Here is a 12973-nt window from a genome sequence, read left to right as displayed (position 1 = left end):
AAGTAAGATGGGGACAAGGGGGGATCCTCTATGTCTAGAGGAAAGAAGGTTTAATAATATTCACAGATTCTTTACTGTAAGAGCTGTGAGACTATGGATTCTTTACTGTACGAGCAGTGAGATTATGGATTCTTCACTGAACGAGCAGTGAAATTATGGATTCTTTACTGTACGAGCAGTGAGACTATGGATTCTTTACTGTACAAGCAGTGAGACTATGGATTCTTCACTGTACGAGCAGTGAGACTGTGGATTCTTCACTGTACGAGCAGTGAGACTATGGACTATTCACTGTAAGAGCAGTAAGACTATGGAACTCTTCACCACAAGATGTTGTAATGGCTGAGTCACTACTATAATTCAATAAGTCCTGGATGTCTTTCTTGAAAAATATAATATACAGGTTATTGGCACCTGACTGTGATGGGGCGTTGATCCAGAAAACTAGTCTGATTGCCATATGTGGAGTTGGGAAGGAATATTTCCCCTAATATGGAGCTATTAGTGTCTGAAACAAGCTTAGCCATACTCCACTCAGGCTCCTGTCTACTGTACTACGTAACTCTCAGGGAGCTTTTGACTTATCGGTTGGGGTCTCTGGACCCCCAATGATCTGCTTCTAATTAAAAGAGCAATAAAATCTAAAAACTGGTTACAAAAGTTTAGTTCAGCTCGGCTACTAATTCCGCATATAACAATATGTCCACCTTTATAAAGGGAAAAAACAGTGAGCAAGAACATGTTCATGCGTCCCAGTTGGCGAAAGGGTTACACAATCTCGTTCCTCCTATTACTCCATGTACACCCACTTACAGCATTGGTGTGGCTGCCAAACTGCTCAAATAACAAGGACATTTGGCTGCTCGCAGCCATTTGGCACCGGCTGTTAGGCAATCCTGCCATGTGCACTGTCTTGTACTGTGCAGGGCCGGTAGCTGTGGCCAGCTCTATCCTGACTGCCGGGGTTATAAAACCCCTCTGCATATGTTTACAGGGGCCGACTGACTGCTGAGTAGAACGAACCAACACAGAACCACACAGTGCTCAGGCTTCGCTCGACAAGGTCGTTTCAAGGCCGACTTTCACTCACATTGCCGCACCATAAAGACCAATATGGCTGAATAAAATATTTCTCACTCATTACATCCACAGTATTACGCTGACTCCCATCCAATCGCATATGAACAGGCATCCGGCCACAATATTAGAAATCACTTTTTAGGCCATAGATTTTATTTCCAACTAATTTGGCCTACTCCATTCATGCAGCTTCTCGCCTTTTTCGTAGCCGGATGTTATTTTCCGGCACAGGACATCTGTGTAATGGTGCAGTAGATGACGTATTCTTGACACTGTCATTTCCATCATTTCTAGCTCCCAGATGTTAATGAGGTGTGAATAATCAATTTTAGTAGTCAAATGTTGTTAGAACCACCGGCCAGTTTCTGCCCGTAGCAAAATTTGGCGCAGCTATAAATCGCGTGCTGCAACTATATAACATCGAACTGTTTGGTTATATGGTTTTTTACAATTTTTTTTATCTCTTGGTCATAAAAGATGAAAAATAAATGTCCCAATTACATTGATAAAAACTGGTAAAGGGAATCTATCATCAACTTCATATCCCCCCACCAACACAATGGCAGTGTCAGGCTTGAGAATACAAGTTAGTCGATACCTATATAGCCCAAAAGCATTGCTCCAGCCCTGAGAAATCCTGTTGTGAAAGAGGATGGTGGTGGCGGGTCGGGAGTAGTAAAGAAGGCTAATGCATTGACAAGCCGCCATGCACTTCCAGCCTCATTAGCATAAACTTTAAGAACAAGATATCTCCACATGGAAGCAATTCTTCATAGTTACTAATTAATTTATATTGTCAAGACGTACACATGTATGTATTATTTTTGTCGTCGGGAGTTTATAAAGTCGATGTCCAATTTCTTTTGGAGTGGACCTGTCACTTGTCATAATTATAATTTTCTTTACCTGGTGTAAATGCCGCTGTTCTCCTGAATCCGAAAATGCTTTTCTTTTTTCCCTGCGCCTCTCTGTTCCTGAGATTTGGCCCCTTCTTTCCTGCATGTGCATGTAGTCTGACTAGCGGGTGGGTGTGTTTTCAATAAACACGCCCAAGCAGAAGAGTTGAGGAACAGTCCCCCTTGGCTAATAGGACTAGATTTATACACAGGGAATGAAAGGCTCTATATCAGGGATGGAGAGGCGCAGGAACAAAAGATAAACATCGCCGAATTCAGGAGAACAGCGGCATTTACAGTAGGTAAAAATGACATATTTATGGGACGTGACCCATTCTGTTTAACACAAAAGTATAATGGAGAGTGGCAAAGAGTGGTAAGAGTAAAAGCATTTATTTATATGTACAGCACATTTGTCATTCTACTTACCTGTGTACAACTTGCGAGACCAGCCTCCACCCGGTACATGATTACTATTTAGGCTCATGATGGTTTGTGCTTCTCAGACTCACAGCTTAGGTCTTCTGAGCAACATTTGGTACCAGACTCGGTGGATGCATATAAATTTGAAAGCAAATTGAAAACCCTTGTCAGCGCTGGAAGCCTTGTTTTCACAGGAATAGAAAGATTCTGTACATGTATTAAGGAGTTCTCCAATAACATGATACCCCATTAAGGCAATCTTCCATTCAAGGTTGTTATGTAAAAAAACCCAAACATCTAAAAAGTAAAAAATTACTGGTTATTTAAAGAGCGCCAGACCTAGCTTGTGTAAGGTAGGACTTAAAATTTTGAGAGGGATGACTTTATATAAAAGGGTTTTAACATCTTCTGAGCCCCTAATCTGGTGTATTTTAGATAGTCACTTTAAGTTGTGGACATTGTCAGGATCCAAATCACCATCCATATCAATGATTTCATTATTATCTCCCCAAATCCAACCAACTAGCATGAAAACATTGATGCAAATGGTGATAAAGATCCACACATGTCCCTATGACAAAGCTAAACAAAGCAAGAGCATAAGTAAGACATTTTTTCATGGAAACAATAAACGAGGGATTTACCAGGCCTTTGATATTAACAATTCATTCTTAGGGCAGGACATTAGTATCAGATCAGTGGTGGCACCTTCACCGACCAGATCTTGGTAGGACCCATGGCACAAAATCTTAACACTACAGCTATGTAGACTGTGTATCGGCCATTCATTTCTCAGCTCACATTTACAGGGAACCGAGCTACTGTACCTAAGAATGGCCACTACATAGTCTACAAAGTTGTGGTGTTCTGGCTCCATTCACTGTGTGTAATCAGGTGCTGTCCCCACTCCAAAAAAATGATAAATAACCTTTCCTTAGGTGTAGTCCTGGACAACCTCCTCCTTTATCCATAATCTACAAATAACACTTTGCCATACTATCAGTCTCTACTAGCCATTTTACACAAATTAACTTTATTGAGCATCGGTGAATAAACACGATAATGGAAGTCTTGGAGAGCTAACATGAAACATGCCACATAACCGCATAACATACCACAACATGGCCGCCAAAAGTTTTATTACAAGTCCATTTTCTATCATTTAACATTCTGGCTTCACAAAAAGAAAACCCTTTGGATTCCAGTCTATATCGAACTTCCAAAATATTTGGGACAGGTGATGCCCTCATGACTTTAGTTGAGTGAAACTGGTTAGACTAAAATATAGGACTTTTTCGGCACAGGCAAACAGAGGCTTGTCCCTAGCCTTCACTAGTTACTGTGGATCATTGTATTATGAGCCTATATAGAGAACCGAAAGAAGAAGAGTCAACGCTAGAGAGGTCCATGGTTTCAACCAACCAGCAGATTTGGGGACGATTTTTTCTCCAGTATAGGAACAATCTTATAGATAATTCAATCGACGTGAGATGAATTTATGAATCACCATTTTTTTCATAAACTGATTTTAGGATAATGCTTAAATGACCACATAGGAGAAATGGTTGCTCAGTTTATGGCTATCGTGAAGGATGTCCATACCTACCTTGCAATATGTTAATAAAGCTGGTCAATATTTTTACCATGTCCGAAAATAGGGCTATGAAAAGGAGTACTCAACAAAAGCTTCTCATACATATGAGAATATTTTCTTGGCACACAAAAAGTGGCCGATGTCAACCAGAAATCAGTGAGATACCTAGCTAACCATGGTCAACTTAAGAGGAAGAAAAAGGAACTCGTCAAGGTTTGTGATCTTAGACCACCAACCGATTACACTTGGTTAGGTAACAGACTAGTTATGCAGAAGAGCCATTTGGTACCTACAGTAGGACATGTCCTACTCTGCAACATTGCCGAAGAGGCATGGCCAAAATTTACAACACTAAAAATAGAAAGACACTTGTAGATTGAATCCTTTCTTTATGGGAAGCCCTATCTGCAGCTACCATCTGTGATTCATGATTTATGACCCAATTTCTCTGTATAGTAGTATATAACATATGTATAGTATATGTATTATAATATATAACATTAAGAACTCATCGGGAAGCACCTGAATTACAACCATGCGGCATAACAAGATACATTAGACATAAGAGGTAACCAAAACTTGTGCACACCGCTAAAAGAAAAGGTGAGGACTGCGAAAAAAACATGCAAAAGATCAATGAGGATATCATAGAAGAACACAAATGTAAACTCTACATATCCCATCAATAGCATTTATTTCATTATAATTATACCCGAGGGTTAAAAAAAGTGACAGCCTTTATTCTAGAATAGGAGGAGATGTGGATATCAGTTGGGATTAGCATTGTCATTCTTGAGTATCCAAAACCCAAAGGTCAGAAAAGTGAATGTCAGATTCAGTTCACATATTTGGGTATTTGGTGTAGATCATGACAATTTACACCCAGAAATTTGCAGCAAAGTCTAGTCTGAGATTTGTAGTAACCTCCTCTACTTAGCTGGTGTTATATTACCCTGTGGACTTTTTGCAAGCAAATCCACACCAAGTGCATAATAGTTAAACTTTACCGCAAGGTTTACGTAGGAATATTCAATATGTTGATTTAAAAACAAGCTAAACTTTTTTAATTACTTATTATTGGTGCAAGGTTATGAATCCTTGTAATATACCACTTTACCTTATTTTCTATACTTCTATGCTATCTGTACTGATTAAGGACTGTTTTAACTTTCTGGTTCATGCACTTTCAGAACTGTTTTGAACTGCAGGTCTAGCAAAAGTTCCCCTCCCCATGCTCTAACACAATTTACAAAAACTCTACTTGTCTGATCTTTGGGGAGGAGAGAAAAGGCTCACATTGGAATACAGGGATTTGATATTTTCAGTTCAGTGAACAGCTACCCTATCAGCATGAACAAGGCAGTTAAGACAGCATGGTGTTTGATAGAAAAGGAAGCAAGATACGTTGATGTAGTCAATACAAGGACTCATTACTGATCAACAGTAATTTAATTAAAAAAGTTTACTCTTTAAGGTTCCTGTGATATCATATCCACTTTGTTAAAATATTAAAGAAAGTATGAGCTACTAATATTGACTATGAACTTTCCCTGAAAGGTCACCATAAACATGTGATGAACGTCAGCTGAACATGAGGACCAGTAGACCATCTCATCTGATGTGTATGGGGACTTCTGGACTTTCCTCCAAAAACTCTTGTTGAGAGAGAGAAGGATCGGACAGTTGAAGTTTCAATAGCCCGTCCTTTTGTTTTTAGGGATGATGATGAGAAGTAGAGAGATTGCTCTCTGCCTAATGAATGTTCAGTCGATAGTTAGTTCATGAGTATGGCCAGCTTTAGCCTCACTTACACTGAGGTACAGGGTGAAACAAAAAGACTGTGTGCCAAAGACACTCCTGACCATGTCTATAAGTTGATCTATGTGTCATCACATGTTGAAGAAACTTTTTCCCAGAAGGAATGCTTATACCATTTTTTGGCCTACAAGTCTACGTGCTCTGGATTATAACTCTTTAAAACCTGGAGTTTGTAGATAGTAAGAATCTGTTTGTAGGTCTGAAATAGAGTTGGTAAGAGCAACATGCAGGGTCTGGTCCATCGGCCACATCAGTAATATGTGGCCCCTGGATGGGAGTCCTGAGAAACACCTCTTACCTGACAGAATCCGAGGCTCCTCTGTTTATTAGCCGGCCTGGTGTGACATCACCCGTCAACATTATGGTGTAACATACTTGTGACATCGCATCAAGCTTGCTAATCAAAAGCGGATCCGCAGATGCCAGAAGGTAGGAGTGCTCTCATCCAGTGACCACAGATTACTAACTTGGCAGATGGAATAGGTCCCGTGAATCGATTCGCACCAACTTCATCTAAACCAATTCGTAATTTTCTCTAAGATCCAGCATTGCTCGTAAAGATGTAGAACAGTTGGTTGATGACAAATAATATATCCTGCTGGTTTATTAGTTGCCCCACCTTTTTAGAGCAAAAACAAAAGAGATAGATTGGAATCACTTGTGGAAAAAATGTATTTCAATCTTTATACTCAACTTTTGAGACTAGTTGAAATGTATTAGCTTTTTTTAAACCATTTTGGATAATGTGTCCTCAGTATAGTGCCCCTATTCCTGACAATTGGGTTTAAAAATCACAAAAACATGACACATTAATGCACACTTGCGGTATGGCCTACATATCATGACTAATGCTCCCTGTTCTGTGTTTACAGGAAAGATATATATCTTGGTACCATGTTAGCCAGTGGATAGAAAAATATTTAGAATTGAGAGAATTTCTATTAGTCTATGCCTGATGAAGGGACCGAAGTAGTCTAGAAAGCTTGCAATTTGTTACCATCTTTTCAATTAGCCATTAAAAGGTATCAACCACTGAGGACTCTAAATTCTAAATATTTTTCTATTCTGTGTTTAGTCTTTTAAAGACCGAGTCATCAACCCTCAAAATGAGTCTACATCTTGTCTAAGATGTCACGGTTGGGTCAGGTGGATCACCGCATCACTTGATCGCAGCACCAACTGTCAAATTTCTCCCAAAAGATTAAAACACCAGAGCGAACACGTTTTATCACTTTTTCTTGTTAAGTTCAGCACTTTGCTAACGTCGGGTGATGTTGATTGTTTCAACTATTGAGCATTCTTTGAGCCATTAGGTCACTTCAAAATGTTCTCAAATATAAGGAAATGTTCACATATACAAATAGGTATCCAAAATAAGTGGCATAAATGACATAAAAAGTACAAAATGATGGACAACGCAACTGTGATACAGCGAAAAAAATAATAATTTATGCCAAGCCTGGTACATACATAGTATGACATATTACAGAGATTTATTGGTTAATATCGGTAACTCTGTCGAATGACGCTGTAAGCTTTGTGAAAAATGGAGTCCACGTTGGTAAAACAAGAAATCACCTGATGACGCATTCAAGTGGTAAATATAATAGGTATGGTGCTTTATAAGAGGTTAAATACCACCTATCCAATGGCGATAACTGGGTTGAAACTGGGATTCTATTGCTGACTGCTAACCAATCAGCTCCAACCATATGACCATCTTCCCGGACTGGAGGGTGATTGGTTTGTCACTTTCCATACCCTACTATACCATACCATGCTGTTCCATTAAGACCTGGGGTATTGACATAGGACCAAAAAGCAATGAAAAAAAAACCCCAAACATTATGACACTAAGGAAATAACACTGTGCCTTTTAATTCTGTGCGAAACCGAGACCCTGATTAGCATAAGCCAACTCGGTTAGGGACACTGACCTGCCTCGAAACTGGGAATTAACTGGCACTTCCCATTTTCTTATCCCATCTCCAGTAGCCAACGTTTAAACTTGTCGAGTGCCAAAAACATCACTTTCTCAACGAGAAGGGGTATTGGCTACAAAAAAAATTTTTTTAACCCTCAAAACTATCTGATACTCCACAACCTTGAGGAGGAGTCGTAAATCATACAAGTTTACAGGTCTTAAAATGGAAGCGTTAATTGTGGCACCTTATAAATGTCTCCCTATGTGTTCCTGATGGATAACACTCCTTCCTAGAAAATATCTATCCTACCAGTTTAATTTACCCAGAAATAAAAATAAAAAACACTAAATATTTTATATATACTTTCCCGTCCTCCCGCTTGACCCACCCAACATTCCAAAGTAAAAAAACCAAAACAAAAGGATAAAACTTTATACACATAACTGAAAATAAACCGAAAATATCTTAACTCACGATTATTATTTGTTAGAATAGTGCGTTCTCCGAAGATATGTAGATTTAAGCAAGCAATTTTTATCTTTTTTAGGAGTTTTTAGTAATAACTTTTATACAAGTTTCTTTGTTTTTTAGAAGCACATTCTCTCCCGATCACTGTCCCTTTCTCTCCCGTCCCCCTCTGTCTCCTTGCTGTATAGCCCTGGTAGAGAGAAAGATAGAGTCGTCCACGTCAGATATTCTGAATGTTGGTTTCAATTTTTTTTCTGCCGCTGCTGTTTTATGTTATTTTATGTTGATCTTGCTGCCGTTGTCACATTTTTAGGAGAAGGTGTATAGCTTATATGAAATATTCCTTTTTATCGTCGGACCCTCCTTGTCCGCCTTCTGCATTGATGATGGCGGTGTCTGCGTCGGGGGCGTCATCTGATCCTTTGGCTTCGTGGGTGAGATAGGTCCCTGAAAATGGACAAATAGACAAGACTGCAACATCACCGTTATCATCCTCACATCTTCTTAGCAGAGAAAGCGAGATAGCGTGTGTGCTACATGCTGATATCCAAGGGGTAACATTTCTCCTTGCAGAGAATGACATGTCAAGCCTGACATACCAATTTGAGGTGCCTTCTAAGCCTTGCAATGCTCCTCTGGGAAATTAAATATGCAAATTGTCTTTTCATAGTGGAAGAGGACTAGAATCAGGGCGAGCATCACCACCAGGCGCACCCGGGCACGTGCCAGGGCCCTAAGGAAGCGGAAGGCCTGGGGACAGGCGCGCTATGGGGCGAGGAGAGGTGAATATTTCATTTTTTTTAATGTATGGAGTATTATATAGTGGGTACGGAAAGTATTCAGACCCCTTTAAGTATTTCACTCTTTGCTTCATTGCAGCCATTTGGTAAATTCAAAAAAGTTCTTTTTTGTTCTCATTAATGTACACTCTACACCCCATCTTGACTAAAAAAAAAACAGAAATGTAGAAATGTTTGTATATTTATTAAAAAAGTAAAACTGAAATATCACATCGTCATAAATATTCAGACCCTTTGCTCAGACACTCATATTTAAGTCACATGCTGTCCATTTCCCTGTGATCCTCCTTGAGATGGTTCTACTCCTTCATTGGAGTCCAGCTGCGTTTAATTAAACTGATAGGACTTGATTTGGAAAGGCACAAACATGTCTATATAAGACCTCACAGCTCACAGTGCATGTCAGACCAAATGAGAATCATGAGGTCAAAGGAACTGGCCAAGGAGCTCAGAGACAGAATTGTGGCAAGGCACAGATCTAGCCAAGGTTACAACAGAGTTTCTGCAGTACTCAAGGTTCCTAAGAGCACAGTGGCCTCCATAATCCTTAAATGGAAGACGTTTGGGCCCACCAGAAGTCTTCTTAGACCTGGCCGTCCAGCCAAACTGAGCAATCGTGGGAGAAGAGCCTTGGTGAGAGAGGTAAAGAAGAACACCCAAGATCACTGTGGCTGAGCTCCAGAGATGTAGCAGGGAGATGGGAAAAAGTTCCACAAAGCTAACTATCACTGCAGCCCTCCACTATTCGGGCTTTTATGGCAGAGTGGCCTGACTGAAGCCTCTCCTCAGTACAAGACTTATGAAAGCCTGCATAGAGATAGCTAAAAGACACATGAAGACTCCCAAATTATGAGAAATAAGATTCTCTGGCCTGATGAGACGAAGATAGACCTTTTTGGCGATAATTCTAAGCGGTATGTGTGGAGAAAACCAGGCACTGCTCATCACCTGCCCAGTGCAATCCCAACAGTGAAACATGGTGGTGGCAGCATCATGCTATGGGGGTGTTTTTCTGGATGAATACCTCTTCCAGAGTGCTCATGACCGCAGACTTGGCTGAAGGTTCACCTTCCAACAAGACAATGACCTTAAGCAGACAGCTAAAATAACAAAGGAGTAGCTTCAGAACAACTCTGTGACCATTCTTGACTGGCCCAGCCAGAGCCCTTACCTAAATCCAATTGAGCATCTCTAGAGAGACCTGAAAATGGCTGTCCACCAACGTTCACCATCAAAAATGATGGAACTGGAGAGGATCTGCAAGGAATAATGGCAGAGGATCCCCAAATTCAGGTGTTAAAAAACTTGTTGCATCATTCCCAAGAAGACTCGTGGCTGCACTAGCTCAAAAAGGTGCTTCAACTCAATAATGAGCAAAGGTTCTGAATACTTATGACCATGTGATATTTCAGTTTTTCTTTTTTAATAAATTTGCAAAAATTACAACATTTCTGTTATTTTTCAGTCAAGATGGGGTGCAGAGTGTACATAAATGAGAAAAAAAATGAACTTTTTTGAATTTACCAAATGGCTGCAATGAAACAAAAAGTGAAAAATTCAAAGGGGTATGAATACTTTCCGTACCCACTGTAAGGGGCCCATTTTATATGGAGAAGTACATGGAGCTCAATCTGTATAGAGCAATATATGGAGCCCATACTGCATGGAACTATATATGGGGCCCATACTGTATGGAGCATTATATGGGTCCCATACTGTACAAGCCAATATATGGGGCCCATGCTGGATGAATCAATATATGGGGATGATTCTGTATGGAGCATTATATGGAGCTCATTATTCAGTATGAAACATTATACGGAGTCCATTATTCTGTATGGAGCATTATTGGTGTCCATTATTCTGTAAGGAGCACTACATGGGGATCATTATACTGTATGGAGGACTAAGTGGTGCCCATAATACTGTATGGAGTACTACGTGGTGCTAATAGTATTATATGAGGTCTATTCTGTATGGAGCAATATATGAGGCCCATTCTGCATGGAGCAATATATGGGGCTCATTATTCTATATGGAGAATTATGAGGCCCATTCTGTATTGAGTATTAAATGGGGCCCATTCTGTATGGATCTATATATGGGGCCCATACTGTATGGAGCTATATATGGGGCCCATACTGTATGGAGCATTATATGTATGGAGTCCCATACTGTACGGGGCAACATATAGGGCCCATATTGTATGGAGTAATATATGGGGCCCATTCTGTATGGAACATTATATGGGGCCCATTTTTCTGTATGGAGCATTATATGGGGCCCATTATTTTATATGGAGCAATATATGGAGTCCATTATTCTGTATGAAGCATTATATCAGGTCCATTATTCTGTATGGAGCATTATATGGAGTCCATTATTTTGTATTGAGCATTATAAGGGGTCCATTATTCTGTATGGAGCATTATATGAGGCTCACTATACTGTATGGAGCAATATATGGGACTCATTATACTGTATGGAGAACTATGTGGTGCCCATAATACTGAATGGAGGACTATGTGGTGCCCATAATACTGAATGGAGGACTATATGGTGCCCATAATACTGTATGGTGGACTATGTGGTGCCCATAATACTGCATGGAGCACTACGTGGTGCCTATAATGCTGTATGGAGGACTACGTGATGTCCATAATACTGTATGGAAGACTATGTGATGCCCATAATACTGTATGGAGCAATACGTGGTGCCTATAATACTGTATAGAACACCATGTGGTGCCCATAATACTGTATGGAGGACTATGTGGTGCCCATAATATTGTATGGAGGACTATGTGGTGACTATAGTACTGTATGGAGGACGATGTGATGCCCATAATACTGCATGGAGGACTATACTGTCTGGTCTCAAATGAAATATTTTGAAACTCTGCGGTACATGCACTGTGCGCTGCGAGGATTCGTCGGATTCTGAGTTATTGTAGCATTTACAATAGATATGACTCATGTAATGTAAGAAGTGAAATTTTTGGTATTGTACTATACCCATATTTCTTTGCCATATCTATGCATCACGAATCGTGATATGTGGGTAAATTGCCCACTGAGACTCTTTCACACGGGGCTCACGAAAACCTGGAGCCGGCCCTGACTAGAACTCTAGTGCCACCTACAGGTGCTTCTCAAAAAATTAGCATATAGTGTTAAATTTCATTATTTACCATAATGTAATGATTACAATTAAACTTTCATATACTATAGATTCATTATCCACCAACTGAAATTTGTCAGGTCTTTTATTGTTTTAATACTGATGATTTTGGCATACAACTCCTGATAACCCAAAAAACCTGTCTCAATAAATTAGCATATCAAGAAAAGGTTCTCTAAATGACCTATTACCCTAATCTTCTGAATCAACTAATTAACTCTAAACACATGCAAAAGATACCTGAGGCTTTTAAAAACTCCCTGCCTGGTTCATTACTCAAAACCCCCATCATGGGTAAGACTAGCGACCTGACAGATGTCAAGAAGGCCATCATTGACAACCTCAAGCAAGAGGGTAAGACCCAGAAAGAAATTTCTCAACAAATAGGCTGTTCCCAGAGTGCTGTATCAAGGCACCTCAATGGTAAGTCTGTTGGAAGGAAACAATGTGGCAGAAAACGCTGTACAACGAGAAGAGGTGACCGGAACCTGAGGAAGCAGTGGACTGAGTCTGGTGTGGAAACATCCAGAGCCACCGTGCACAGGCGTGTGCAGGAAATGGGCTACGGGTGCCGCATTCCCCAGGTAAAGCCACTTTTGAACCATAAACAGCGGCAGAAGCGCCTGACCTGGGCTACAGAGAAGCAGCACTGGACTGTTGCTAAGTGGTCCCAAGTACTTTTTTCTGATGAAAGCAAATTTTGCATGTCATTCGGAAATCAAGGTGCCAGAGTCTGGAGGAAGACTGGGGAGAAGGAAATGCCAAAATGCCTGAAGTCCAGTGTCAAG

The 12973-nt window shown here is 40.2% G+C and overlaps 1 protein-coding gene across 1 annotated transcript in view; it reads right to left on the bottom strand.

The window, feature by feature from the left end:
* Positions 1-7238: 7238 nt before the first annotated feature.
* CADM3 (cell adhesion molecule 3) overlaps positions 7239-12973 on the bottom strand; it is a 402176-nt gene continuing 396441 nt past the window's right edge. Inside the window, exon 9 of the mRNA XM_077257667.1 lies at positions 7239-8651. Within this exon, the coding sequence (XP_077113782.1) occupies positions 8533-8651 (119 nt within the window). The 3' untranslated portion in view covers positions 7239-8532. The remainder of the gene's footprint in view (positions 8652-12973) is intronic.

This window comes from Ranitomeya variabilis, chromosome 1 (assembly GCF_051348905.1).
Source record: "Ranitomeya variabilis isolate aRanVar5 chromosome 1, aRanVar5.hap1, whole genome shotgun sequence".
NCBI lineage: Eukaryota > Metazoa > Chordata > Amphibia > Anura > Dendrobatidae > Ranitomeya > Ranitomeya variabilis.
This window is presented reverse-complemented; position numbering and strand designations above follow the sequence as displayed.